Source organism: Phyllobates terribilis, unplaced genomic scaffold, assembly GCF_046119375.1.
Source record: "Phyllobates terribilis strain yellow unplaced genomic scaffold, ASM4611937v1 Scaffold_2__4_contigs__length_985480577, whole genome shotgun sequence".
NCBI classification, from domain to species: Eukaryota; Metazoa; Chordata; class Amphibia; order Anura; family Dendrobatidae; genus Phyllobates; species Phyllobates terribilis.
The window spans coordinates 968,339,358-968,365,420 of NW_027362762.1; the positions used below are offsets into that span (position 1 = coordinate 968,339,358).

General features: G+C 48.8%; 2 protein-coding genes across 3 annotated transcripts; one reads left to right on the forward strand and one right to left on the reverse strand.

Annotated features, from left to right (window-relative positions):
* The first annotated feature begins 9,388 nt into the window (after positions 1-9,388).
* LOC141253116 (cystatin-B-like) lies at positions 9,389-12,128 on the forward strand. Its single transcript, XM_073670870.1, has 3 exons — positions 9,389-9,606; positions 10,053-10,154; positions 11,846-12,128. The coding sequence occupies exons 1-3, from the start codon at positions 9,538-9,540 to the stop codon at positions 11,975-11,977; spliced, it is 303 nt and encodes a 100-aa protein (XP_073526971.1). The 5' UTR covers positions 9,389-9,537; the 3' UTR covers positions 11,978-12,128.
* Positions 12,129-15,850: 3,722 nt separating this feature from the next.
* On the reverse strand, positions 15,851-25,932 carry MIX23 (mitochondrial matrix import factor 23). Of its 2 annotated transcripts, none has more exons than XM_073668673.1 (5): positions 25,746-25,932; positions 23,573-23,698; positions 23,348-23,494; positions 22,049-22,108; positions 15,851-16,137 (listed from the first exon to the last, which is right to left on the reverse strand). In XM_073668673.1, exons 1-5 carry the CDS (start codon positions 25,794-25,796, stop codon positions 16,087-16,089), a joined length of 435 nt encoding a protein of 144 aa, XP_073524774.1. In that variant the 5' UTR covers positions 25,797-25,932; the 3' UTR covers positions 15,851-16,086. The 2 variants fall into 2 exon arrangements, with proteins under 2 accessions (XP_073524774.1, XP_073524779.1); XM_073668678.1 differs by having other exon boundaries at positions 25,776-25,927.
* Between the last annotated feature and the right edge of the window lie 131 nt (positions 25,933-26,063).

Sequence of the window (26,063 nt, forward strand, 5' to 3'; positions counted from 1 at the left end):
TGGTCAAGGGATGGTTTTTTAAGTAATTGATGTATGCTGGCGTGTTTAAAAGAAGAGGGAAAGATACCAGATGAGAGGGAGAGGTTGAAAATTTTAGTTAGGTGAGTGGTGACAGCTGGAGAAAGGGACTGAAGGAGATGTGAGGGAATAGGGTCACTGGTGCAGGTGGTAGGGCGAGAAGATGCAAGGAGCCTGATCACTTCATCTTCCGTGACTGGTTCGAAGTCAGAAAGTGAGCAAGATACAATGTGGCGGGGAGAGCATGTATAACGTTTGGGGATTGGGAGAAAATTTCCTGTCGTATATGGTCAATTTTTTCTTTTAAATAATTGGCCAGATCGTCAGCGCTGAGGTCGGTGATCGGGGCCTGTGCTGTTTGATTGAGGAGAGAATGAAACGTGTCAAAGAGGCGTTTAGGATTATTGGAAAGTGAGATGATGAGGTTGTTAAAGTAGGTTTGTTTGGAGAGGTGAAGCGCAGAGTTATATGTTTTCAGCATAAATTTATAATGGAGGAAATCTTCGGCCAGATTAGATTTTCTCCACAGCCGTTCAGCGCACCTGGAACACCTCTGGAGAAGACGTGTTTGAGGTGTGCGCCAGGGTTGTCGCCGTCTATGCCGAATTGTTCTTTGTGTAGGAGGTGCGGCTTCATCCAGGGAGCATTGCATTATTTCGTTATAATGCTTCAATGCAGAGTCGGGACATGAGAGGGAGGAGATTGGGGCCAATGATGATTGCAACTTTTTCATAAATTTCTGGGTGTTAATGGCGCGTATATTTCTTTAAGTGTGGAAAGTGGGGTGTCTTGAGTAGAGTCACAGTTCTTGACAGAGAATGAAAGAAGATTATGGTCAGACAGTGGAAGGGGAGAGTTAGTAAAGTCATGTACTGATCAAAGCCGGGAGAAGATCAGGTCCAATGTGTTCCCGTCCTCATGTGTAGGAGAATTAGCAAGCTGTGAAAGGCCGAAGGAGGAGGTTAGTGATAAAAGGTGAGCGGCAGATGGGGAAAGAGGATCGCCAATTGGGATGTTAAAATCTCCCATGATTATCGTTTGGATGTCACAGGATAGAAAATTTGTAAGCCAGGCAGCAAAGTGATCCAGGAACTGACGGGGGGGACCTGGGGGGCGATAGACAACCGCCACTCGCAGGGAGAAGGGCCGGTAGAGTCTGACTGTGTGGGCCTCAAAAGAAGGGAAGATAAGGGAGGGTACTGGTGGGATCACCTGAAAAGTACATTTTGTTGAAAGAAGCAGACCAACACCTCCACCTGATTTGTTGTCAGGTCGCGGGGTATGAGAGAAGTGTAGGCCACCATAGGAGAGAGCTGCAGCGGCGGTGGTGTCCGACTGCTGGATCCAGGTTTCAGTGAGAGCCAGAAGGTTGAGGGAATTAGAGAGGAAAAAGTCATGGATGTAGGAGAGTTTATTACATGCTGAGCGCGCATTCCAAAGGGCACAGCTGAATGAGACAGAAGATATGCAGGGAATATTAATGAGATTAGCAGGGTTACTGAATGTAACAGGGAAAGAGTTAGTGTTATTACTGGAGGGTCCTGGATTAAGAGAAATATCACCTGCGACTAAGAGAAGGAAGATACAGAGAGTGAGCAGATGGTTGAGTGATTTGTGAGAGCGTTTCCTGTGTTGTATGGTGGGAATGAATGGATCTGTGTGGTATAACATTGTGAAGAGAGCATGACAGCTGTACATAGGAGAAGAGAGGAGTTAGGGGTTAATATGGATGAAGTCTGCAGAATTTGTGGGAGAACGGTGAATGTGGATGATTGTAGCAGCCAGAATATAAATGGCACAGATACAAATGGTGAATACTGTTTGCAAAACAGATGACCTGGAAGCAAGTTTGTTTAATTGTCTTACCTGTCTCCTGCCCAACTGCCATATCTAACTGCCGAGACACTTTGATAAACTATGGCACTTCGATAAAGTATGCATAAATGCTATATGCATAAATGCTGCCCCTTGACTATGTCTCAATATATAGGGACGTATCTGCTTAGATCTACACAGATTTAACTCGTTAGCAATCAATCAACTAGCTTAAGACAACAGGAGACCATAAAACTGCAGAAAAAAAACAGACTGGCAACTCGGCATGGATCATAAACTGTTAAAGTAAGTGTGATGACCTTAAAGTATCATGGATTAAACAACGCAGAGGAGTGAGAAATATATACCAGTGATTAGCTGCAGAGCATTGCAAGGAACATGGAGGTACAATGCAGTTTTCAGAATAGATCACACATAGTAGAGGAGTGAGAAATATATACCAGTAAGAAGAGAAGAAAGATGAATATTAGCAATGCTGTATCTAACTGAAGAGACACTTTGATAAATTATGGCACTTCGATAAAGTATGCATAAATGCTGTATGCATAAATGCCCCCGCATATATGCATACATCTAATGGATGTATAGCATTATATTCAAATCTATACAATTTTTTTTACATTTTGTGAAGCAATGACTTTTGGGAAAATGGGGACGTCCTGTTACACGCTATTTTTTTAAATGTTTAACTTGAATAAAGAATATAAATATTACTTTGGATGTTTTTGATTCCACTATTTATTGGATGTTTAGTCTTCATGTATGACGGGGCCACTGCAGCCGTTTCTGCTTGTGAGCGCTTTGTGCTGAGCTGCACTTGTTCGTATCTGTACACTGTGTACATCCATCAGGACCTGTATACTGGTCCTTGGCTCCGTATACTGGTCCTTGGCTCCCTGTATACTGATCCTTGGCTCCCTGTATACTGGTCCTTGGCTCCCTGTATACTGGTCCTTGGCTCCCTGTATACTGATCCTTGGCTCCCTGTATACTGATCCTTGGCTCCCTGTATACTGATCCTTGGCTCCCTGTATTCTGATCCTTGGCTCCCTGTATACTGGTCCTTGGCTCCCTGTATACTGATCCTTGGCTCCCTGTATACTGGTCCTTGGCTACCTGAATACTGGTCCTTGGCTCCCTGTATACTGATCCTTGGCTACCTGAATACTGGTCCTTGGCTCCCTGTATACTGGTCCTTGGCTCCGAAAAATTGTCCACAAACACAGCATTGTTATATACATACTAGATGGTGGCCCGATTCTAACGCATCGGGTATTCTAGAATATGTATGCGGCCGACCGGGCGCAATCAGCAGAATGTTGTTTAAATTTGGAGCCAAAATCGCTGATTGGTCGCGACCGGCAACCGCGACTAATCAGCAAAACGGTGTTTAAATTTGGCGCCAATATCGGTGATTGGTCACGGGTGGCGGTCGCGACCAATCAGCGAACTGTGTTAGTGAGGACCGGAGAGCTTGTTTAAATTTGGTGATAAAATTGACCAATCAGCAGAGCGTTGTTTAAATTTGGCGGCAATCTCGCTGATTGGTCTCGGGCGGCCGGCGGCCGGGACCAATGAGCAGAGCGGTGTTTAAATTTGGCGCCAAAATCGCTGATTGGTAGCGGTCGCGACCAATCAGCAGAGCGTTGTCTAAGTTTGGCGCCAATCTCGCTGATTGGCCGCGGCCGCGACCAATCAGCACAGCGGTGTTTACATTTGGCGCCAATCTCGCTGATTGGTCGTCGGCGACCGCGACCAATCAGCAGAGCGGTGTTTAAATTTAGCGCCAATCTCGCTGATTGGTCGCGGCCGGCCACCGCGACCAATCAGCAGAGCGGCGTTTAAATTTGCCGGCCATCTCGCTGATTGGTCGCGGCCGGCCACCGCGACCAATCAGCAGAGCGGCGTTTAAATTTGCCGCCCATCTCACTGATTGGTCGCGGTGGCCGGCCGCTACCAATCAGCAGAGCGGCGTTTAAATTTGCCGCCCATCTCGCTGATTGGTCGCGGTGGCCGGCCGCTACCAATCAGCAGAGCGGCGTTTAAATTTGCCGCCCATCTCGCAGATTGGTCGCGGCCGGCCACCGCAACCAATCAGCGTCGTATTAGTGTGGGCCCGGGAGCGGTGCTGCTTGTGCGGCTCCGTATTAGCGAGGACCGGGGAGAGGCGCTGCCTGTGCGGCTCCTTCTGCTGCGAGAAGCCGGGAGATGAGCGGCTGCTCGCAGCAAAAGCATCCCGACCGGCGGCGCCGCTCCCCGGTCCTCCGTTCACACTTGGTGTCGGGAGATCAGCGGGCCAAGCCGCTGATCTTCCGACGTTAGCCGCATGGAGGTCAGCGGCGCCGGTCGGGGTAGTTGTGTTGCTAGCGCCGCTCATCTCCCCGCTGCATCGCCGCTGATCTCTGTCCGCCAGTGAAGCCGCTAACGGCCGCCATCTTTTTTCAGAAATCCCGAGGCGCTGATTGGCCGCTGCCGGACCAATGAGCGACGCGGGATTTCCAGGACAGACAGAAAGACAGACGGGATAAGACGATTATATAGATAGATAGTAAGTCCCATATTGTGCCTGAATATCTACATGGACAGTGTATAAGGTTCAGCACATATAGTACTCATATCATATAGAGAATTGTACATAAGAACCGGAGAGTACGAGAGACTAATATACCAATTTTTATTATTAAAGGGTTGTCCACTACTATGGAAAATGCCCCCAATGTATTCAAATGGTGTATATACGTTCATTAGTAAGTACCTTGTGCTGTCCTTCTTGCCTGTGAGTGGCGCTATCGCTGACCGCTCAGAGGCATCACGTGACCCCTGGCTGCAGCCGGCTGTGACCCAGTGACGCGCTCCGCGCTGATTGACGGACTGTGGGCAGGGTTTCCCCGGCGTCACACCCAGCATGCACCACGCACCATTCCCAATGAATGAGGAGAGGGAGAGCGCGCGGTAGATGCTGGGTGTGACGCGCGGGGAAACCCCGCCCACAGCCCGTCAATCAGCGCGGCGCGCGTCACTGGGTTGCGCCTCACTTGACGTCACATCAGCAATGTCAGGATGATTATCCATTGTAGTAAATAGTAGTGGACAACTTCTTTAAACAATACAAAAATACAATAAAAACACAGAAAAAGTGGGAAACCACCAGGTGGCGACACAGCACCAAATATCTAGTTTTTGTAAGGAATATAATAGAAACACAATAGTCAGGTTGTTACTATACAACAGATGACTGTCATGCAAGTCGTTATGACTAACACAAAACATGGGCAATGCTGCCGTGAAATCAGATAAACGTGTCTGCATAAACATCACTAAACTCCCAGACCAACATCAGATTGCTAAGCAAATAGTGACTAACTACCTGCTTAAAGGCTGAGAAACACCGGAGACCCCGACGCACGTTTCTGCTGTTATAGCTTTCTTCCAGGGGTGACATCACACTAACATGAGTAACCCTTTATACTATAGTGTGAGCAATCATCGCTCATGCACGCACCAGAACTGTAATTAATGAATCATTCACACCACAATCAAACAGACACAAGTCCGTCACCTTGGAGTGGAGATACTTAGCATATGTTCCACCCACCTATCATCTAATACAATCGCAATGTGTGTTTGCTAAAGTATGTAGAACCCAGCCATGTTCCACCAATAACATTGCCTATGGGTTGTTACTTGTGATGAGCGAGTGTGTCCTGTTAACGCTTTCGGCGAACATGCTCAGGTGCTCGCCGAGTATTTTCGGCATGCTCGAATGTGATGTTTGAGTCACTCCGTATGCATAATTTGCGACTGTTTGACAACTTTAATGTGAGGAATGCCTAAGAAACAAGCATTTCTCACATGTATTAAAGTTGTCAAACAGTCGCAAATCATGCATACGGAGTGACTCAAACATCACATTCGAGCATGCTGAAAATACTCGGAAAACACTCGAGTATACTCGTAAATCTCGAGAAATGAGCATGCTCGCTCATCACTAGTTGTGACTCATCCAGATCCTGCGTGGTGCGCGTCACACCCACCAATCAGGAGGGGCACATCCCAGGGTCGAGTCAAGGGGGGGCGGTCCGATAGCGCGACTCAAATTCGTCGCCCATGTGGGTGTGAAAGGGAGACAGTCCCCGGATGCACGCATCCAGTTTGGAAGGGTACCGGAGAGGAGAGAGTAAGTCAGTGGGAGGTTCAGACTGCAGATTATATCTCCATTATGAACCACTAGAGAGAATAAAAAAGGGGGATAAAGAACGCACAGAACCACAGCTGAGATATTAGGGTACGACATAAGCTGTATGAGCCCAACAGAGAGCGAGTGCATTGAAGCAATTGTACGAGGTGCAAAACGTGTATCAAAATAGCTAAAAAAACAGATGTATATACATATACCCATATCTGCATACACATACATGTCCACACATAGGGCAGAATGCAAGAACAGCTCCTTAACTAAAAGAAACAGACATAATAGAAGAAGACAGGATTTTACGGCCCATTGATAGGGAGAATATGATGCATAATATATCAGAATAATAAAACACAAACAGCATATAAGAGAGAAACAGGACAATATCTCTCCTGGACGGATAGGGATATATATATATATATATATATATATATATATATATATATATATATATATATATATATATATATATAAATGGAGAGGCAATGTAACTATAGAGTCCATTACAGAAAACGCCTAGTTATTTCAGCATAGTTACATAGACATTGACGTCTCTAATCCAGAAGAGTCCATAATAATCAAGAAATCCCACTGATATCCATCCCCTTTTTCCCTTCCTTCCTCGACGAATGTCCAACCAAAACATCACCGGACCCTGGAGCAGCGGACGTCAGGATGGGACGTCGGATTGAAGGGGAGTGTGCAAGCGCCATAATGATTAGACATGGCATTAGCATCCATACAAAAACACAAACATTAAAATAAAAGTGTGAGTAAAATTAGACATGGCTGATTCAGAGAAAAGCCGCAAGATTCGCATTTACATTGACCCCACGGGGTGGCATGGACTGCACCGTCCATATCCATCTGGTCTCAAGCCGAGTTAAAAGGCGGCTCAGCGGACCCCCGAGTACACCAAGAACTACACAGCTGATTCCCTTTACCTCCAACTTTGTTGGGTCACAACTGTGGAACTTTTTAAAGTGTCTTGGTTTTGTGCGCAGATTTTCTACCTCATCTCCCTTGTACTCAAGATGTTCCGCACATATGTACAATTCTCTATATGGTCCTTGGCTCTGTATACTGGTCCTTGGCTCTGTATACTGGTCCTTGGCTCTGTATACTGGTCCTTGGCTCTGTATACTCGTCCTTGGCTCTGTATACTGGTCCTTGGCTCTGTATACTGGTCCTTGGCTCTGTATACTCATCCTTGGCTCTCTATACTCGTCCTTGGCTCTCTATACTCGTCCTTGGCTCTCTATACTCGTCCTTGGCTCTCTATACTCGTCCTTGGCTCTCTATACTCGTCCTTGGCTCTGTATACTGGTCCTTGGCTCTCTATACGGGTCCTTGGCTCTCTATACTCGTCCTTGGCTCTCTATACTCGTCCTTGGCTCTGTATACTCGTCCTTGGCTCTGTATACTCGTCCTTGGCTCTGTATACTCGTCCTTGGCTCTGTATACTCGTCCTTGGCTCTGTATACTCGTCCTTGGCTCTGTATACTCGTCCTTGGCTCAGTATACTGGTCCTTGGCTTTGTATACTCGTCCTTGGCTCTGTATACTGGTCCTTGGCTCTGCATACTGGTCCTTGGCTCTGTATACTGGTCCTTGGCTCTGTATACTGGTCCTTGGCTCTGTATACTGGTCCTTGGCTCTGTATACTGATCCTTGGCTCTGTATACTGGTGCTTGGCTCTGTATACTGGTGCTTGGCTCTGTATACTGGTCCTTGGCTCTGTATACTCGTCCTTGGCTCTGTATACTGGTCTTGGCTCTGTATACTGGTCCTTGGCTCTGTATACTCGTCCTTGGCTCTGTATACTCGTCCTTGGCTCTGTATACTCGTCCTTGGCTCTGTATACTCGTCCTTGGCTCTGTATACTGGTCTTGGCTCTGTATACTGGTCCTTGGCTCTGTATACTGGTCCTTGGCTCTGTATACTCGTCCTTGGCTCTGTATACTCGTCCTTGGCTCTGTATACTCGTCCTTGGCTCTGTATACTCGTCCTTGGCTCTGTATACTCGTCCTTGGCTCTGTATACTCGTCCTTGGCTCTGTATACTGGTCCTTGGCTCTGTATACTGGTCCTTGGCTCTGTATACTGGTCCTTGGCTCTGTATACTCGTCCTTGGCTCCCTGTATATTTTGCCTTGGTCATTATTTGACTTTTTCAAAATCCTTTAATATTTTGCAAACAGAAAACAATCCAGATTAGAGGAGGAGAGAGGCGACGGCCAAAGTCCGCACCATGTATGACCGGAGCCAGGACGGGGGAGAGGGCGCCCCCCCCCCAATACAATAACAATATGAATATAAGGATTTGTCTACAAGTAATGGCGTCTTCTGGGGTTTGGGCTTCCGCCCATCCGCACGTTACTTTGCTCGCTTTGGTGTTGCGGTCATCATTAAAGGGACGGTGAAACGGACCAGGGCTGGGGGAAGCAGAAAAATCCTCACCCCGCTGCAGAGACCGAGCTGTGACGCAGAGGGTCCGATCCCACTGGCCGGACTGTGGAGGAACTCACAGAGTATCCGCTGCGTTCTGACTCGATACAAAACAGTTTCTGGTCCAGGAAGACCCCTGGCTCTGTAAGAACTGCGCTTCCCCCCTCCCCTGGTCCACCGCTCAGTCTCTGCTGCTGCTCGGTTGTCTGTTATTGTCTGCAGCGCTGATGTCACATCGACAGCGCTGCAGCCAATCAGAAAGCTCAAAGGGTTGTGCCGTCTGCTATCACAGAGCCTCTGAGCTCATTGATTGGCTGCAGCGCTATCAACATAACAGCGCTGCAGACAATAGCAGAGATCAGGAACAGCGGCAAGACAAAAAGACCTGCAGCTGAGGGTCAGGGGGTCCTAAGCCCAGAAAAATCCTTTAAATGGTGCCAGCAGGCGTCACGCTGGTTACCACGGCGACCCGGAGTCTGCCGGACGACAACGACGGAAAAACAAAACCCGAAAATCCCCGGGAAAGCCGCAGGCGGAGTATTCCTCCCGTTATCAGCAGATTATGTGATAGAGTAACCTGCGACATTCAGCGCTATTATATACCAGGCCCTGACCCGGCTCCGGGGACCGAGAGAGGGAAAAGTTATGGCTCTTGGAAGAAGAGGAGGAAAAAAAAGAAAAGGTATCTAAATCAACAAGGGGTTAAAAATACACAGAGACACGTGACTTTCCAGCGACTTGTGCTCAGGAGTCCGCGGCTCCGCTGGGAGTTGTAGTGTGACGCGTGACGTCACTGATGACCGCGGGGCACGAGGAGTCTGAGTCACCACAGATCACATGACCGCGGCGCACACCACGTGATCAGGCTGGCGCGCTGCACGTTAGTGCGGAGGAGGAGGGGGGGACTGCCGGCTGTGACGCGCGGCCGCCGCTGACTCTGGGCCGGACTCTGCGCGTCACACCCCTCCCTCCACATCCGGATGGTTTCTTCCGCGCTTGTATAAATATCGACGCCCACGGCCGTCAGCTGACACAGACACATCAGGATGGCGCTGTGCGGGGGACTCGGGAGCGTGAAGCCGGCGACGGAGGAGGTGCAGGGGTTGTGCGACCAGGTGACTGCGGCTCAAACCTGTGTGTAGTGTAACGGCCGGGGGCGGTGACGTCACTTGTCTCTCTGACGTCATGTGACAGTAGCGGTTTACTGTTACTTTTGCCAGTAGGAGTAACTGAGGCTCAGTAATGTTGTGCTGCGGTACGAGGTGCGCTGCTGCAGTGCACCCATGAGGTTCCAGCCCTCCCTGGTGTCCTCCTTGGTAGGGGGTGTACTTACTTTACTTTACTCATTGGATCGGGCAGAGCGCTGGTGGTCCATGTCTGTTGTGCTGCCCCTCCCCCCATCTGATGCTCTGCCCGCTTCCCCTTCCTCAGTGCGGTGTCAGCACCCCGGGGTGGCAGTGACGTCTGCGGCCTCTAGTGGTGATCGCAGAGATCTGCGGCTGCTGCGGAGCGTGGTGTGTACGGGGCACAACGACTGACCGCAGCGTCTTCTCTCCTGCAGGTGAAGGCCGAGGTGGAAGAGAAACACGGCAAGAAATATCCCACCTTCGTGGCCGTGGAGTACAAGACGCAGCTGGTTGCTGGGACTAACTTCTTCGTTAAGGTAAGTGCATGCTGGGAGTTGTAGTGCACGGCCACCTGGACACTGCCGTATTCATCCGGTGTGTTCAACTCACTTTTTACAGGTGCAAATGGTCACGTTCCCTTAAAGGGACCCGGTGCTCGGATCGTCCATGTTACACTGGGGGTGCGGGCCGTGTGGCGCAGTCACACTGATGTAATGCCTCTAGCGTCAGTCTGCAGCCTGGTGTCTGTCAAATCCTAATGATAGATCTTGGTTTCCTTGATGCTTTGGGGCAGGACTGTGGGTGGGGTCTCTGGCTCTGCCTCTCCGCTGCCTCTGTGTTCACTTAAATTTTGGGCTGGCGCAGTCTTGGCTGTGGGTGGCACTCATTGTCTTCATGAAGGGGATGCCAGCGCATGCAGTCTTCCTGAAAATGGCAACAGAGGTGGCACATGCGCAGAATGAGATCTCAGTGATGAGCCAAGATCTCATTCTGCGCATGTGCCACCTCTGTTGCCATTTTCAGGAAGACTGCATGCGCTGGCATCCCCTTCATGAAAACCGTGAGCGCCGCCCACAGCTAAGTCTGTGCCCACCTGAAACTCGAATGAATGCTGCGGCGGGGCCGTGGCTGAGCTCTGAGCCTACGACCCGCAGTCCCACCCAAAAGTCCAGCACCGAGGAAACAAATTTATTAGGATTTATCAAAAACCAGGCTGCTGACTTTTACACTAAAGGTACTTATTAAATCAGTATGACCGCGTCATTCTGCCCTTCCCTTCAGTGCAACATGGACATTCCTGCTGGCCGGCTTCCTTTAAAGTCACATGCAAAACTTAACACTTGTGTGAATGTCTGATGTATAAAATCTCTGGGCGGGGTGTAAATTTGAGCTGAAATTTTCCAACTTTGATGAATAAGCTGCAAACATCTGAGAACCAAAACCGCACCCAAAATGGTGAACATAAAAGGTAGTCACAGGTCCGCAGAACAAGAATGTCGCCATTTGTATCTGCCATAATCTCAGAATATCTACTCTATCTGAATGAATGAGATTGCATGATCCAACAGCTTCCTTACTTTATACTTATGAAAATTCCTCTAAAGCACAGTAATACCTAGTTTCGATGGTAAACTTAACTTGCACATAGTAATGAGTCGCTATTGCATGTCTGTGGGGAATATATTATCAGTAATGACGTGGTTGCATACATAAAGGTATGTCTCCTCCAGATGACACTGTGGATAGTGAGGGATCACACTTGACCCCATTGCGGTTCCCCATGAATGATAAAGCAGTCACCAGGTTATATTTGCCTGCTTTATCTAAAGGGTACGTGGCACACCCTTTGAAGGTGGTCTGAATTATACAGGGTGCCAATTCTTTTAAAGCCAACTATTGAGCTCATGTAAAATACAATACAGTAGAACTGGACACCATAAAGATGCTTAATTAGGATTTATTAAACACCTCACATCTATTGCTGACACCAGTCTGTATAGAACGTCATAATGTATTGAGTAAATGCTCTTCATCAGGTGTGCAAGGGGTGGGCTCCCCTTAAACACAAAGCAGGTCAGTTTTGCATGTTTGTCTATATTGTGTCGCGATGGGGCCCCCCTGATGCACGAGGGTAAGTGCTCACACCCTTTATTTCCAGTGGTGATCAGGGGCTGCCTTGTGTTGAGTCTCTCCTCTGAATTGCACCTTCTGTTCCCCTCGTCTTCAGGTCCTTACCGGAGATGAGGAATACATCCACCTGCGCCTCTACAAGACGCTGCCGCACGCAGGGGAGAAGCTGAGCCTCTCTGCCACCCAGGTGGGGAAGACTAAGGCGGATGACATTGTCCACTTCCAGTAATCCTGTCGCCTTCGCTCACTGCTGCTCTCACTGTTACGGTCTCTGCTCTTATTATCCTGCCTTTCTTTTTGTACTAATGTTCTATAAATGCATTAAACTCAACGGCTTCTGCTCCTGAACTTTGGAACAAAAATAAACTTTTTCTACTAAATGTTTCTTGTGATGTCATTATAGCACGAGGGCTGCCCCCTCTTTAAAGGAGCAAAAACTATGATCAGATCAAGGCTGGAACCTGGGGGTCTCACATTATGGAAGGAATGACTAAACAATGTATAGGTGTCACTTGTAGTTCTTGGGCTGTAACACAAGACCTGACTTGTCATCTGTGTGTTTTTGCAATCTGCTCTCTTGTTTTGGTCATTGACACTTTTTATCAGGAAAAAACCCCATAAACTTTTAATAGCTATCAATAAAATGTTGCCTTAAAGGCACACACCAAATACTGTATGATGCAAAAATGGACACATCTTATTAAAAAGTGACCTAGTGCTGCAAATGTGAACAGATACTCAAATATGGTCTAATTTAGAAGACACACAGACCAAAGAGACCCAGAGATTAGGTGTCTCAAAAAGCCTACCCTTATATACCAGTCATTGGTCACAACAAAATAAACCACTAGGAGTACAACAGATAAAATACCAAATTTCTGTAATCCCAAAACTACCTGGTGTATATATATATTAATGGGGCTGGAAATTTATGCAAAAAATCACCTCCTATTTCTATAATGTGGGTATACCTATTCCCTTATGCCACTTAGCAAGACAATTTCCAGGTAGGGACAATACTCCATAAATGAATAATTAATTCCCAAACGGAGGTACGTAGGCAGGTAACCACAGAAATCAAAACATTGAGAAAGGTAAGCACCGGTAACGCTTCACCTCCTGCACTTACAAATATATAGTGGGTTACTCATCTCAAAGTGTAGAGATCTTGCCTCCCCCGTCCAGTATAAGAATTCCTCGACGCATTTCCCCATAAGGTTTCAGCTTCATCGGGAGAAAAAATGGGATCAATATATTGATAGGGATCCTGCTGATGATTTGCAGTCTATCCCGTTATGCTGCTCATTGACACTTTTGCACCAAATTCTTTTCCATCGCACACTTGGTTCATGAATCTTGTGCAAAATCAAAATGTTTTTTTTTTTTAAATATTGTTTAGCACTATTAGAGAACAGAGCATTAATAAAAAATGCAAAAAAAGTGTGCATTCATGCTGGGGGGTACTGATGGCAGATTTTTTTTTTTTTTTAACTGGATCCTCAACTGTCAGATTATTTAACAAAACATCTACAGAGACATCCATAACTAAATGGCTGCAGATGTTGCCTCATGCCCTGCACACGCCAGTCTTCACAAGATCTCCAGCGCTCACATGGTCCTCGCCCAAGCATGTGTTCCCCAGAGCGAAAGATACGACGTAACCCTTCACCCCTCTAAGAAAATGATCCTGAAGTGAAGACATCTATTCTGATCTAAAGCTCAGCTAGACAATTAGTGGCCTGTGCCCCCTCCCCCATTCACCCTGCAACCAGGGGTAGCCAAAGAGGTGTAATAACCAGCAGGTACCAGGATGCAAGGTGCACTGGACTGGTCATGTAGACACGGGGGAGAGCTGGAGGCAGCAGAGACCGCTGTCATCTGCAAAAAGTACTTTAATTCCTTTGGTACTATAAATCTCTAGCAAAGAACCTGCAGTGCCAGCCAGAGACCCGCCAAGTGTGCATCTGATCCTTATTCTGCTCCAGAGGCTTTGGGCCTCATGCACCTGACAAAGCGAGTGGTCACCAGGCCCACAGAGGATGGAGGCGACGGGCCGTCACCAGGCCCACCGAGGATGAAGGCGACGGGCCGTCACCAGGCCCACCGAGGATGAAGGCGACGGGCCGTCACCAGGCCCACCGAGGATGGAGGCGACGGGCCGTCACCAGGCCCACCGAGGATGGAGGCGACGGGCCGTCACCAGGCCCACCGAGGATGGAGGCGACGGGCCGTCACCAGGCCCACCGAGGATGGAGGCGACGGGCCGTCACCAGGCCCACCGAGGATGGAGGCGACGGGCCGTCACCAGGCCCACCGAGGATGGAGGCGACGGGCCGTTACCAGGTACTGATGGAATTTACATTCTGCTTTTCTTCATTTACTTTTAATTTTATTTCATAAAAAGAAACTATAACGTCATGTGCGCTCAGTCAGGAATTGCTTGCAGAAATTTCCGCAGCGGTTCTGCACCTCTTGGCAGCAAAACGCAGCATTTTTGTATGTGTTCATGTGGTTGCCTGCAGATTTGCCATGCGTTTTTTGCAATGCCTTGTATAGGAAAACCGCACAAAGAATGGACATGCTGCTTCTTTTAACGCACATGAAATTCTGTAACTAAAAATCCTGATCATGTGCACAGATCTTGCAAAATGTCATAGAAAATGCTGCCGATAAGGTTTGCAATGCGTGTCTGGGGCCAAATCCATGCAAATTTACCGCATCAAAAACGCACAGTGTGCACATACCCTTAACACTTCTATATTATATATATATATATTTTTTTTTTTAAGCTTCTTCTGCAGCATTTTTCCTCACACCTGCCTAAAACTTTAGCACAGTACTTTAATCATCTACACATTTATGTACTTTCCTATCCAGAAGTTTTTGTGATCTGTAGACGTTACCATGGAGAACTTACCACATTGGAATGAGTCATTATCAGCCGGTCACGAGGAAGCCGTCATCTATATATAAGCAATACCTCAGAACAATAGAGAATTTCCCAATGGGATATTACAGCATGGAGACATTGGGGATCACATTGGACCCCATTACGGTTCCCTGTCACTGAATGAAACATGCAAATATAATCCAGAACAGTTCAATGAAAAAACCTATAAGGAAATAAAAAAAACAACAATCTGTTACATGTAAAATTAATGACACTGAATAAAGCCCACATACACACTGTGTGACCCTGACTGTGTAGCTATTGGAACAGCTCAGTGCTGATTACTGAGCAGTCAGATCCTGTATACAGACTGGCGTAACATCCGAGTGTGCAGGTAATAGAGGTGTATACACCGAGCACATTAATGGGCACAGATACGGCGCTGCCAGGACCTGCTAGGTAAGAATCTGGAAATCTCATGGGAGGGAGAAGGCTCTGTAACTGGCAGCAGAATGGGGCACCATGACTGGCATTATAGTGGGTGAATGCTCCGTGATTCAATCCAGGTAGTGACCCATCTTATTTCTGAATACAGCCCTCACATGGTACTAATAAAGGGCCCCACCACAATGCAAGTCAGGGGGCCTCCGTCCTACTGTCAGATGCAGAACTCGCACCCTGCCAAGAGCTCTGTAGAGGTGCGGAGAGGCAGCTGGGACGTTATAGAGAAGCTTCTACTCGTTTCATCAGTGAGGGACGTGGCTGGAATGACCTGGACCATCAGTCGTTACTCCAGTCAGGATCTGACTGCTCAGTTATCAGACATCGCCGGTCCGTGCACCGAGCTGCTCCAATAACGGCGCTGCCAGGATCGCGGTGCGTGGGGCCTTTATTCAGCGCAGGAGTATTTTTACATGCAGACACTTTTCTGTGTGGGAAATATTTCATATCGACGACGTTTTTCTAGTGCAAAAATATCATAGGAAAAAAACAAACATGAAAAATGATCACAGAAAAAAAAAACCAAAACAATTGTCAACTTTGTCATCTAAAACACGCTGGGTTTCTGGCACAATGTACAGGGGCAGATATTTCCTGGTGGAGGCATAACCACCAGCACGTGACACGGTGCACCAGGTCTTGGTCTTACATCCGATGGGGACAATCTATCGTTACTGTGAGAAGATGAGGAAACAAACGTGTCACGCTCCGTCTGAAAATGATATTTAATGGTAATAAAACTACAGATTTCATAGAAAACGTCAGCTTGTCCTCGTCCCCGGACGGCGTCCTCCTCGCAGTCACAATGAATTGCGCTTATTTCCGGCTACGTCCGATAACAGACGAGATAAAATATTCTTCTTCCTATTGTCCCGGCTCGGGCTCCTCGGAGGAAACGTTCACATCCCGAGACGGGGGAGCGGCGATCTCAGATCACAGTCCCTGAGTTATTGCTCCTTCGGGGGCTTGTAGTGCAGTCGACAGCGCTCGCTGAATACCTGCAATCACAAAGATGATGAGAATAATGAAAAATGTCACATCCAGGGCGGCGCAGACATCAGCACGTGACATCGGAGGAAAGACAATCCCTATATAACAGCAGATTACTGTACAATGCTGGCGAGAATGCGGCATCTGAACGAGAACCTGCAGGAAGATGTAAGGTGCAGAGCCTGAGAACCAACAGCGAAGGAATCACTGGAGGGAAAGATACCATATAACTGAAGATACTGGAAACCTGCAGGAAGATGTAAGGTGCAGAGCCTGAGAGCCAACAGTGAAGGAATCACTGGAGGGAAAGATACCATATAACTGAAGATACCGGAAACCTGCAGGAAGATGTAAGGTGCAGAGCCTGAGAACCAACAGTGAAGGAATCACTGGAGGAAATGATACCATATAACTGAAGATACCGGAAACCTGCAGGAAGATGTAAGGTGCAGAGCCTGAGAACCAACAGCGAAGGAATCACTGGAGGAAATGATACCATATAACTGACTATACCGGAAACCTGCAGGAAGATGTAAGGTGCAGAGCCTGAGAACCAACAGTGAAGGAATCACTGGAGGAAATGATACCATATAACTGAAGATACCGGAAACCTGCAGGAAGATGTAAGGTGCAGAGCCTGAGAACCAACAGTGAAGGAATCACTGGAGGAAAAGATACCATATAACTGAAGATACTGGAAACCTGCAGGAAGATGTAAGGTGCGGAGCCTGAGAACCAACAGTGAAGGAATCACTGGAGGAAAAGATACCATATAACTGAAGATACTGGAAACCTGCAGGAAGATGTAAGGTGCAGAGCCTGAGAACCAACAGTGAAGGAATCACTGGAGGAAAAGATACCATATAACTGAAGATACTGGAAACCTGCAGGAAGATGTAAGGTGCAGAGCCTGAGAACCAACAGTGAAGGAATCACTGGAGGTAAAGATACCATATAACTGAAGATACTGGAAACCTGCAGGAAGATGTAAGGTGCAGAGCCTGAGAACCAACAGTGAAGGAATCACTGGAGGAAATGATACCATATAACTGAAGATACCAGAAACCTGCAGGAAGATGTAAGGTGCAGAGCCTGAGAGCCAACAGTGAAGGAATCACTGGAGGAAATGATACCATATAACTGAAGATACCAGAAACCTGCAGGAAGATGTAAGGTGCAGAGCCTGAGAGCCAACAGTGAAGGAATCACTGGAGGTAAAGATACCAAATAACTGAAGATACTGGAAACCTGCAGGAAGATGTAAGGTGCAGAGCCTGAGAACCAACAGTGAAGGAATCACTGGAGGAAATGATACCATATAACTGAAGATACCAGAAACCTGCAGGAAGATGTAAGGTGCAGAGCCTGAGAACCAACAGTGAAGGAATCACTGGAGGTAAAGATACCATATAACTGAAGATACTGGAAACCTGCAGGAAGATGTAAGGTGCAGAGCCTGAGAACCAACAGTGAAGGAATCACTGGAGGTAAAGATACCATATAACTGAAGATACCAGAAACCTGCAGGAAGATGTAAGGTGCAGAGCCTGAGAGCCAACAGTGAAGGAATCACTGGAGGAAATGATACCATATAACTGAAGATACTGGAAACCTGCAGGAAGATGTAAGGTGCAGAGCCTGAGAACCAACAGTGAAGGAATCACTGGAGGAAATGATACCATATAACTGAAGATACTGGAAACCTGCAGGAAGATGTAAGGTGCAGAGCCTGAGAACCAACAGTGAAGGAATCACTGGAGGAAATGATACCATGTAACTGAAGATCCTGGAAACCTGCAGGAAGATGTAAGGTGCAGAGCCTGGGAGCCAACAGTGAAAGAATCACTGGAGGGAAAGATACCACATAACTGAAGATACTAGAAACCTGCAGGAAGATGTAAGGTGCAGAGCCTGGGAGCCAACAGTGAAGGAATCACTGGAGGAAATGATACCATATAACTGAAGATACTGGAAACCTGCAGGAAGATGTATGGTGCAGAGCCTGAGAACCAACAGTGAAGGAATCACTGGAGGAAATGATACCATATAACTGAAGATACTGGAAACCTGCAGGAAGATGTAAGGTGCAGAGCCTGAGAACCAACAGTGAAGGAATCACTGGAGGAAATGATACCATATAACTGAAGATACCAGAAACCTGCAGGAAGATGTAAGGTGCAGAGCCTGAGAACCAACAGTGAAGGAATCACTGGAGGAAATGATACCATATAACTGAAGATACCAGAAACCTGCAGGAAGATGTAAGGTGCAGAGCCTGAGAACCAACAGTGAAGGAATCACTGGAGGTAAAGATACCATATAACTGAAGATACTGGAAACCAGAAGGAAGATATAAGGTGCAGAGCCTGAGAGCCAACAGTGAAGGAATCACTGGAGGAAATGATACCATATAACTGAAGATACTAGAAACCTGCAGGAAGATGTAAGGTGCAGAGCCTGGGAGCCAACAGTGAAGGAATCACTGGAGGTAAAGATACCATATAACTGAAGATACTGGAAACCTGCAGGAAGATGTAAGGTGCAGAGCCTGAGAGCCAACAATGAAGGAATCACTGGAGGGAAAGATACCATATAACTGAAGATACCAGAAACCTGCAGGAAGATGTAAGGTGCAGAGCCTGAGAGCCAACAGTGAAGGAATCACTGGAGGAAATGATACCATATAACTGAAGATACTGGAAACCTGCAGGAAGATGTAAGGTGCAGAGCCTGAGAACCAACAGTGAAGGAATCACTGGAGGGAAAGATACCATATAACTGAAGATACTGGAAACCTGCAGGAAGATGTAAGGTGCAGAGCCTGAGAACCAACAGCGAAGGAATCACTGGAGGAAAAGATACAATGTAACTGAAGATACTGAGAAGTGTTCACACATCCTCCAGGTCGCCACGATTATGGCGACACCAAACTGGTGAGGTTCTAGACTTTATTTTTACTATAAAAGACTAAAATTAAAGAGCTTCGTTAACCAAATAAAGAAGAAAATGTGTTTTGTCGCCTTTTTCTGAGACCCGTAAGCTTTGTTTTATCTTTCCGCCAATGCAGCGTTGTGAAGCTCGTATTGTATTTTGCGCTGCGAGCTTTCGATTTAATACACAACACTTTAGGGTGATATAAAAATATTTCTATTTTTCTTTTTTAAGTGCAATCATAAAATCTCTAGAATACTGCAGTATTATATTACACACAATGGTTATAAAAAGTCTACACCCCCTTATTAGAATGCCAGGTAAACAAGTCCAAAAAAGAAGAATTCATTGAAAAATAAACTGAAATCATTTTGAGGGGGGGGGGGGGGGGATAAAAAATGACAAAACCACAATACTGGTTGCATAATTGTGAACACCCTCTTATAATTGGGGCTCCCAATTATACACACATTCCCCCTACGTTACACAGTAGTCAGCGCTCGGCCGCCGTCGTTTACAGCAATTCTGATTAGCGGCAGAGAAAGTGTCGTTGTTCTAGACAGATTTTCTTGACATTTTCTGGTCCGTAAACAGCGGACAACACAGCAAAGGGTCTCATTGTGAAAAGTTATCAGTCAGGAGAAGTTTTAAAAAAAAACATTTCCCAGACATCAGATCCATCATGGACACTGTGAAGACGTCATCAAGAAGAGGCTGAAATTTGGCACGACAGCGACGTTACCTAGAACCGGACCTCCCTCAGAAATTGATGAAAAGTGAAGAAAATTGGTTCGGAAGGCTGCCACAAGGCTGACAGCAACTTTGAAGGAGCTGCAGGAATTTCTGGCCAGTCCTGGTTGTGTCCAGCATGTGACAACAATCTCCCGTATTCTCCATATGTCTGGCCTGTGAGGTTGGGGTGGTGGGCGGGGGACAAGACAGAGCCTTTTCTTACAAAGAAAAACATCCAAGTCCAGCAATGTTTTGCCAGAACCTCCATCACATCAGCCAGTAGCAGAAATGTGTTCTGTCTGATGAGACTGAGGGGGAACTTTGCGGCCAGAATTCCAATAGGTGCAAAGCCGACACAGGTCATCACCAGAAGATCACCATCCACACAGTGAGGCATGGTGGAGGCAGCATTGTGCTTTGGGCAAGGTTTTCAGCAGCTGGGGCTTTAGAAAAGGGGGAATTAATTATGGGCAGAACAAATATTAGTGAATTCTACATCAGAACCTTCAGGCCTCTGCTAAAAAGCTGAAGATGAGGAGGAATTTCACCTTTCAGTGACAACGACCCTGAGCGGCCTCCAAAATACCAAAAAAACGGCTCCTCCAGGAGAAGATGGAAGTTTTGGAATGACCCAGCCCAGGCCTGAACCCAAGGGGCAATCTGTGGTTACCTGAAGAGGGCGCTGTACACGGCAGATGCCCCCGCAATCTGACACATGTGAAGCTGCTGCCAGGAGGAGCCGGCAAAGATCGCCAATTCTAGATGCGCAGATAGACCCCGACCCAAAATGTCTGAAAGACGTCAGAAAGTCACACTGGACTTCACCAAAATGTTAGTCTAAGGGTGTGCAGACTTATGCAACCAAATTGTATTAGTTATTTTTCTACCTGAAAAGATTTCAGTTTGTTTCTCATTAGATCTGTACAGATTATTGGGCGACATTAACCCCTTCACGACCTATGATGTGTAGGTACCTCATAGGTTGTGTCTTGGCATTTGATGCAGGCTCCGGCGATGAGCCCGCACCTTTCCGGGGACATGACTGCTGATCTGTGCCCCTAACAGCCGCAGGTGGAATCGCGATCCATCCACGGCTGTTAACATGTTAATGGCCGCTGAAAGCGCGTCACTAATCCCACCCATAGGTGCCCGTCACATGATCGCGGGGCTGCAGGAGACCTCTGGGGTTGTCATTGCTGATCTGCTATGAGCGCCGCCCCGTGTGCCTGGCATTCCTAGCAGATGAGCGTTTTTGCAACACATAGCAATGCAGACGCCCTGCCGTGTATACCACAAGCGATCAGACGATCGCAGCTTCTAGTCTTCCGTGGAGACTATTGAAGCAGGTAAAAAGTAAAAAAAATAATGTTTTTAAAAATATTTAAAAAAAGTTTAAAACCACCCCCCTTTCGCCCCATTCAAAATAAAATAAAAATATATCAAAATATACACATATATGGTATCGCTGCGTTCAGAATCGCCCGATCTATCAATAAGAGAAAAAAATTAATCCGATCGGTAAACGGCATAACGAGAAAAAAAAAAAGTCAAAAACACCAGAATTACGTTTTGTTTGGTCGCTGCATAGATGTTTGGTGTCTACGAGCTCGTAATGACCTGGAGAATCATAATCGTAGGTCAGTTTTACCGTTTAGTGAATGTGGTAAAAAAAAAAAAAAAACACAATTGTAGAATTGCACTTTTTTTGCAATTTCACCGCACTTGGAATTTTTTTTTCCCTGTTTTCCAGTTTACAATCTGGTAAAACCAATGGTGTCGTTCAAAAGTACAACTTGTCTTGAAAAAAAATAAGCCCCCACACGGCCGAGGGAACGGAAAAATAAAAAAGTCATAGCTCTATGAGCAAAAAATGAAAGCGCAAAAAACAGAAAATACCAAGGTCGTGAAGGGGTTAAGGTGGCAAAAGTTCTGAAATGATTCTTCTCCGTAGGATTTATTTAGGACAAAAATCAGAGATTTTTAACAAGGGAGTGTCGATTATTTATATCCACTTTAGTTTAATTCATGGTCTTTATAGGAGCAGCAATGCGGCAGTCTCCTGCAGACCATCAGAAACACCCGGCAGACCCCACTATCATCAGTGGGGTCCATGGTGTGCCACTAGTGGGCTTCTATGTACCCGGCTACACAGGACGCGCACGGTCAGAGCATTCTTGCGCCTCACCCTATGGGGGCGTCTTACGTCCCTGCAGGAGGCAGCGGGTGTCAGAGTTTACGGCAGAGGCAGCTTCTTACCTTCCAGCTCCGGTCGTTCACCACTTCCTCCACATTCAGCTCAGATTGCAGCAGCTTCAACTAAGAAAGGAAAGAGATGAACAAAGGTCAGGAGGGGTCAGAGGTCATCAACGGCAGGTAACAGGGAGTAATAGCGCACGGTGCACTGCATTGTGGGAGATGTAGTTTAGTAATGGAGCCGGCACAGAGCTGCGATAGTCGCGGCAGGATCAGATTCTTCATGTTTAACCTGTGAGATGCCGCAGCCAATAACGACCACAGCAGCTACTTTTGTTGATAGTGGCCGGGGAGTCGGGGGTTAATTGGCCCCCAGGTCTGCACTGTGCACAGTTATAGGGGTCTGCAGGTGAAGGTCAATGCTCGTCAGCAGGTGAAGAAACTGCAGGAATCGGTGGGAACGTCCCGGGAAAAGCCGCGACCGAAGAAAAAGGAAAACGACTAAAATGGAGAATGAATGACTACAACCCTGGAAAGACAAAGGAGATCATACACGAGACTGCATCACCCGGGGCCTCTGTCCGGGCCCCCACGGTGCAACGCCGCCCTCTGGAGAGCGAGGGGACCGGTCAGCGAGCAGCTGAAAAGCCCCCGACGCCACCACCGCCTGGTACACGGGCTCTAGTCCCAGAAGCCTCCATGAGGTGTAGAGACGCCTCCTCCCCGGATCCACCTTACAGGGGATATCCGGGTGACCTGTCCTTAAGTCAAGTCATCAATACCAAATCTGTGGGGTCAGAAGTTGCCCCCCCCACCCACCACCTTCCCGGACAGTCAGCTGCCAATTCCTGCAGGGGCCAGATGTACAAAGTGCACAGAGCAGACAGCACAACCCCAAGCACCATCTAGTGGCCGATCTCAGCTACTGCAATAGAAGCTGATCAGCAGCACTGAGAGCGGCCGCCACACATGGTTTATATTGTGGTGTTACGAGCAGATGATCGGGGACATCAGATCTACCCGGACCCCCACTAATCTGATATTGGCAATTTATCCTGAGGAGAGATCATTAGTATACAAGACCTTTCATTCAAGTGGTCTCTGTGCTGCCCAACCTGCTGCCATTTTAATTAGTGTGACGTATAGAAGACACCTGCCGATGGCGCTCACGTTCCTGCAGAAGCAGCGGTGATCCGAGCAGGACCTTCTGCCTCACAGGACGGGGCGCAGATCACCATTATAGGGTGAGGACTTCTGCAGGCAGGACGCAGCACATCCTGCTCCACCTGCGTCACGGCCGCTCTTCCTGCAGAGTCTCCACAGCTGCAGCGCAGCAAACAATGATGGCACGGCCGCCCTCACCTTGGTCTGCTCTTTCCTCAGCTGTCTCATTACTGCCAGGTTGTCCGGGTTCCTCTTTCTTTCCTCCTGGAAACTATTCACAGTAATGGATGTCTGCGATATGCAGCTCTTTATGGTATTTTCCCGGGATCGGTGAGCGGCGAGGAGCTGAGGAGGAAACACACAGTGAAGGCGGGGAGGTGACTGACGCAGAGGAGGGGCCGCGGGGCCGGCGGTGGCACTCACAGACTCGTACAGCTGCCGACAGGTCTGACTGGCATCGATCTTCCCAGCGAAGGACACGGTGGGGACGGTCGTGTTCAGCTCGTGGACGATCCGGTCGTCTATCGTCCGCATCACCCGGAGGATTTCCTGCAGAGACCGGTGACAGCACAGCAAAATCAGCTCTGCTCCAGTCACAGCCAAAGCTGAAGGCACAAGTCTGCTGGCGTACGTCAGGCACAACAGTGGACAACGTAAATGCAGCTCTGGCTGTGACTGGAGCTTAAGAAACGCTGGTACTAAAGTGTAACATGTACTTTACTCTAGTCACACCCAAAGCTTCATTACCAGGTCACACCAGGCCAAGACAGGCAGCCTGGCGTCTGAGCGCAATGCATCATGGGAGCCCTGCTGGGTCACACAATGTATCACAAGCTCCAAGTTTTATTTTACTCCAGCCACATCCAAAGCTTCGTTCACAGTCCTGCTGCATCCTGACAGCTCGCCCATCATCAGCACCCCCTGCTGGGGGCGAATGGGAGCAATTGCTGCTGCACAATACGCAGCTCTGGGTGTGACCGGAGTATAATATTCAACTACTTCTCCAATGTAGAAATCTACAAAATACTGAACGGCAGTGCTGGGCCGACAGTGCATCAAAACCATCCCCCCGAGTCACCACCCCATACTGTGCACTCCCATGGGCACAGGGGCCGGTACTGCGGGGGTCCCCGCTCTCTGGGGGGCACGGCCACAGCTCTGATCCCCATGACCTCCAATGCCGGAGGAGGGGCGCTGAATTTCAGCTCCGGTCACTTTCTCAGTCCTGACACAGCGGTCGGAGAACATCCAAGTCCGGGGGAGGCAGACAATATGGCCGACATCTCCAAACTCCCTCCACCCCCATCCCCTTGGGGAAGAGGAACTGACAACCCCTAATATCAGACGTGTTGGTTGTCACCAGCAGCCGCCACACAGACCGATCTCAGAGCTGGGGCTTGTAGTCCTGCAGGTCTCCCCACCACCGCACCAGCTCTCTACTAGGGGCCACCACCACCACACCAGCTCTCTACTAGGGGCCCACACCAGCTCTCTACTAGGGGCCCCCACCACCACCGCACCAGCTCTCTACTAGGGGCCCCCACCAGCTCTCTACTAGGGACCCCCCCCACCACCACCACACCAGCTCTCTACTAGGGGCCCCCACCACTGCCGCACCAGCTCTCTACTAGGGGCCCCCACCACTGCCGCACCAGCTCTCTACTAGGGGCCCCCACCACTGCCGCACCAGCTCTCTACTAGGGGCCCCACCACCGCCGCACCAGCTCTCTACTAGGGGCCCCACCACCGCCGCACCAGCTCTCTACTAGGGGCCCCCCACCACTGCCGCACCAGCTCTCTACTAGGGGCCTCCACCACTGCCGCACCAGCTCTCTACTAGGGGCCCCCCACCACTGCCGCACCAGCTCTCTACTAGGGGCCTCCACCACTGCCGCACCAGCTCTCTACTAGGGGCCCCCACCACTGCCGCACCAGCTCTCTACTAGGGGCCTCCACCACTGCCGCACCAGCTCTCTACTAGGGGCCCCCCACCACCGCCGCACCAGCTCTCTACTAGGGGCCCCCACCAGCTCTCTACTAGGGACCCCCCCCACCACCACACCAGCTCTCTACTAGGGGCCCCCACCACTGCCGCACCAGCTCTCTACTAGGGGCCCCCACCACTGCCGCACCAGCTCTCTACTAGGGGCCTCCACCACTGCCGCACCAGCTCTCTACTAGGGGCCCCCCACCACTGCCGCACCAGCTCTCTACTAGGGGCCTCCACCACTGCCGCACCAGCTCTCTACTAGGGGCCCCACCACTGCCGCACCAGCTCTCTACTAGGGGCCCCCCACCACTGCCGCACCAGTTCTCTACTAGGGGCCCCACCACCGCCGCACCAGCTCTCTACTAGGGGCCCCCACCACCGCCGCACCAGCTCTTTTCTAGGGGCCCCCACCACCGCACCAGCTCTCTACTAGGGGCCCCTGCAGTGCAATGTGGGAGACCCCGGAGGTCACAGGCGGCGCCGTCCCATTGACCCGCCAGCAGCACATCCGTCCCGCGCCGGTTCCTCTCCCGCAGCCCCGGTCTGAGCCTCCCCCGCCGGCTCTCACACTCCCCGGTCTCCGGACACGTCACACAAGATCCTCACCTGAAACTCGGTGAAATCCTCGCAGCTCACCTCTCCACTGGGCGCCGCCATATTGGGACAGCCAGGGGTCCTCCGCGTCCCCGACCTCTGACCTCCTCATGAGGTGTCCGCGGAGACCGCCTGACCCGCATCCAGCGCCGCGTCTCTGACGTAAACCCGACGTATGACACGCCGTCTGCGCCTCACCAGTCAGTATAACCCTTCATTACTCTTCATACAAAATATGTCTCCGACAAACACAGCGAGGCCGCCATCTTCTCAGTGATTCTTCATAGGAACATTATGGGTTTGACTACAAGAAAATGGCGCCTCGATAAA

Coding starts and splice junctions, on each gene's coding strand:
- LOC141253116 (XM_073670870.1), top strand. CDS start 9,538: ATGGCGCTGTGCGGGGGACTCGGGAGCGTGAAGCCGGCGACGGAGGAG. Junction 9,607..10,052: donor TGCAGGGGTTGTGCGACCAG/GTGACTGCGGCT, acceptor TCTCTCCTGCAG/GTGAAGGCCGAGGTGGAAGA. Junction 10,155..11,845: donor GGACTAACTTCTTCGTTAAG/GTAAGTGCATGC, acceptor CCTCGTCTTCAG/GTCCTTACCGGAGATGAGGA.
- MIX23 (XM_073668673.1), bottom strand. CDS start 25,796: ATGGCGGCGCCCAGTGGAGAGGTGAGCTGCGAGGATTTCACCGAGTTT. Junction 23,495..23,572: donor GTCGGCAGCTGTACGAGTCT/GTGAGTGCCACC, acceptor TTTCCTCCTCAG/CTCCTCGCCGCTCACCGATC. Junction 16,138..22,048: donor TGAACGACCGGAGCTGGAAG/GTAAGAAGCTGC, acceptor TTGTGATTGCAG/GTATTCAGCGAGCGCTGTCG.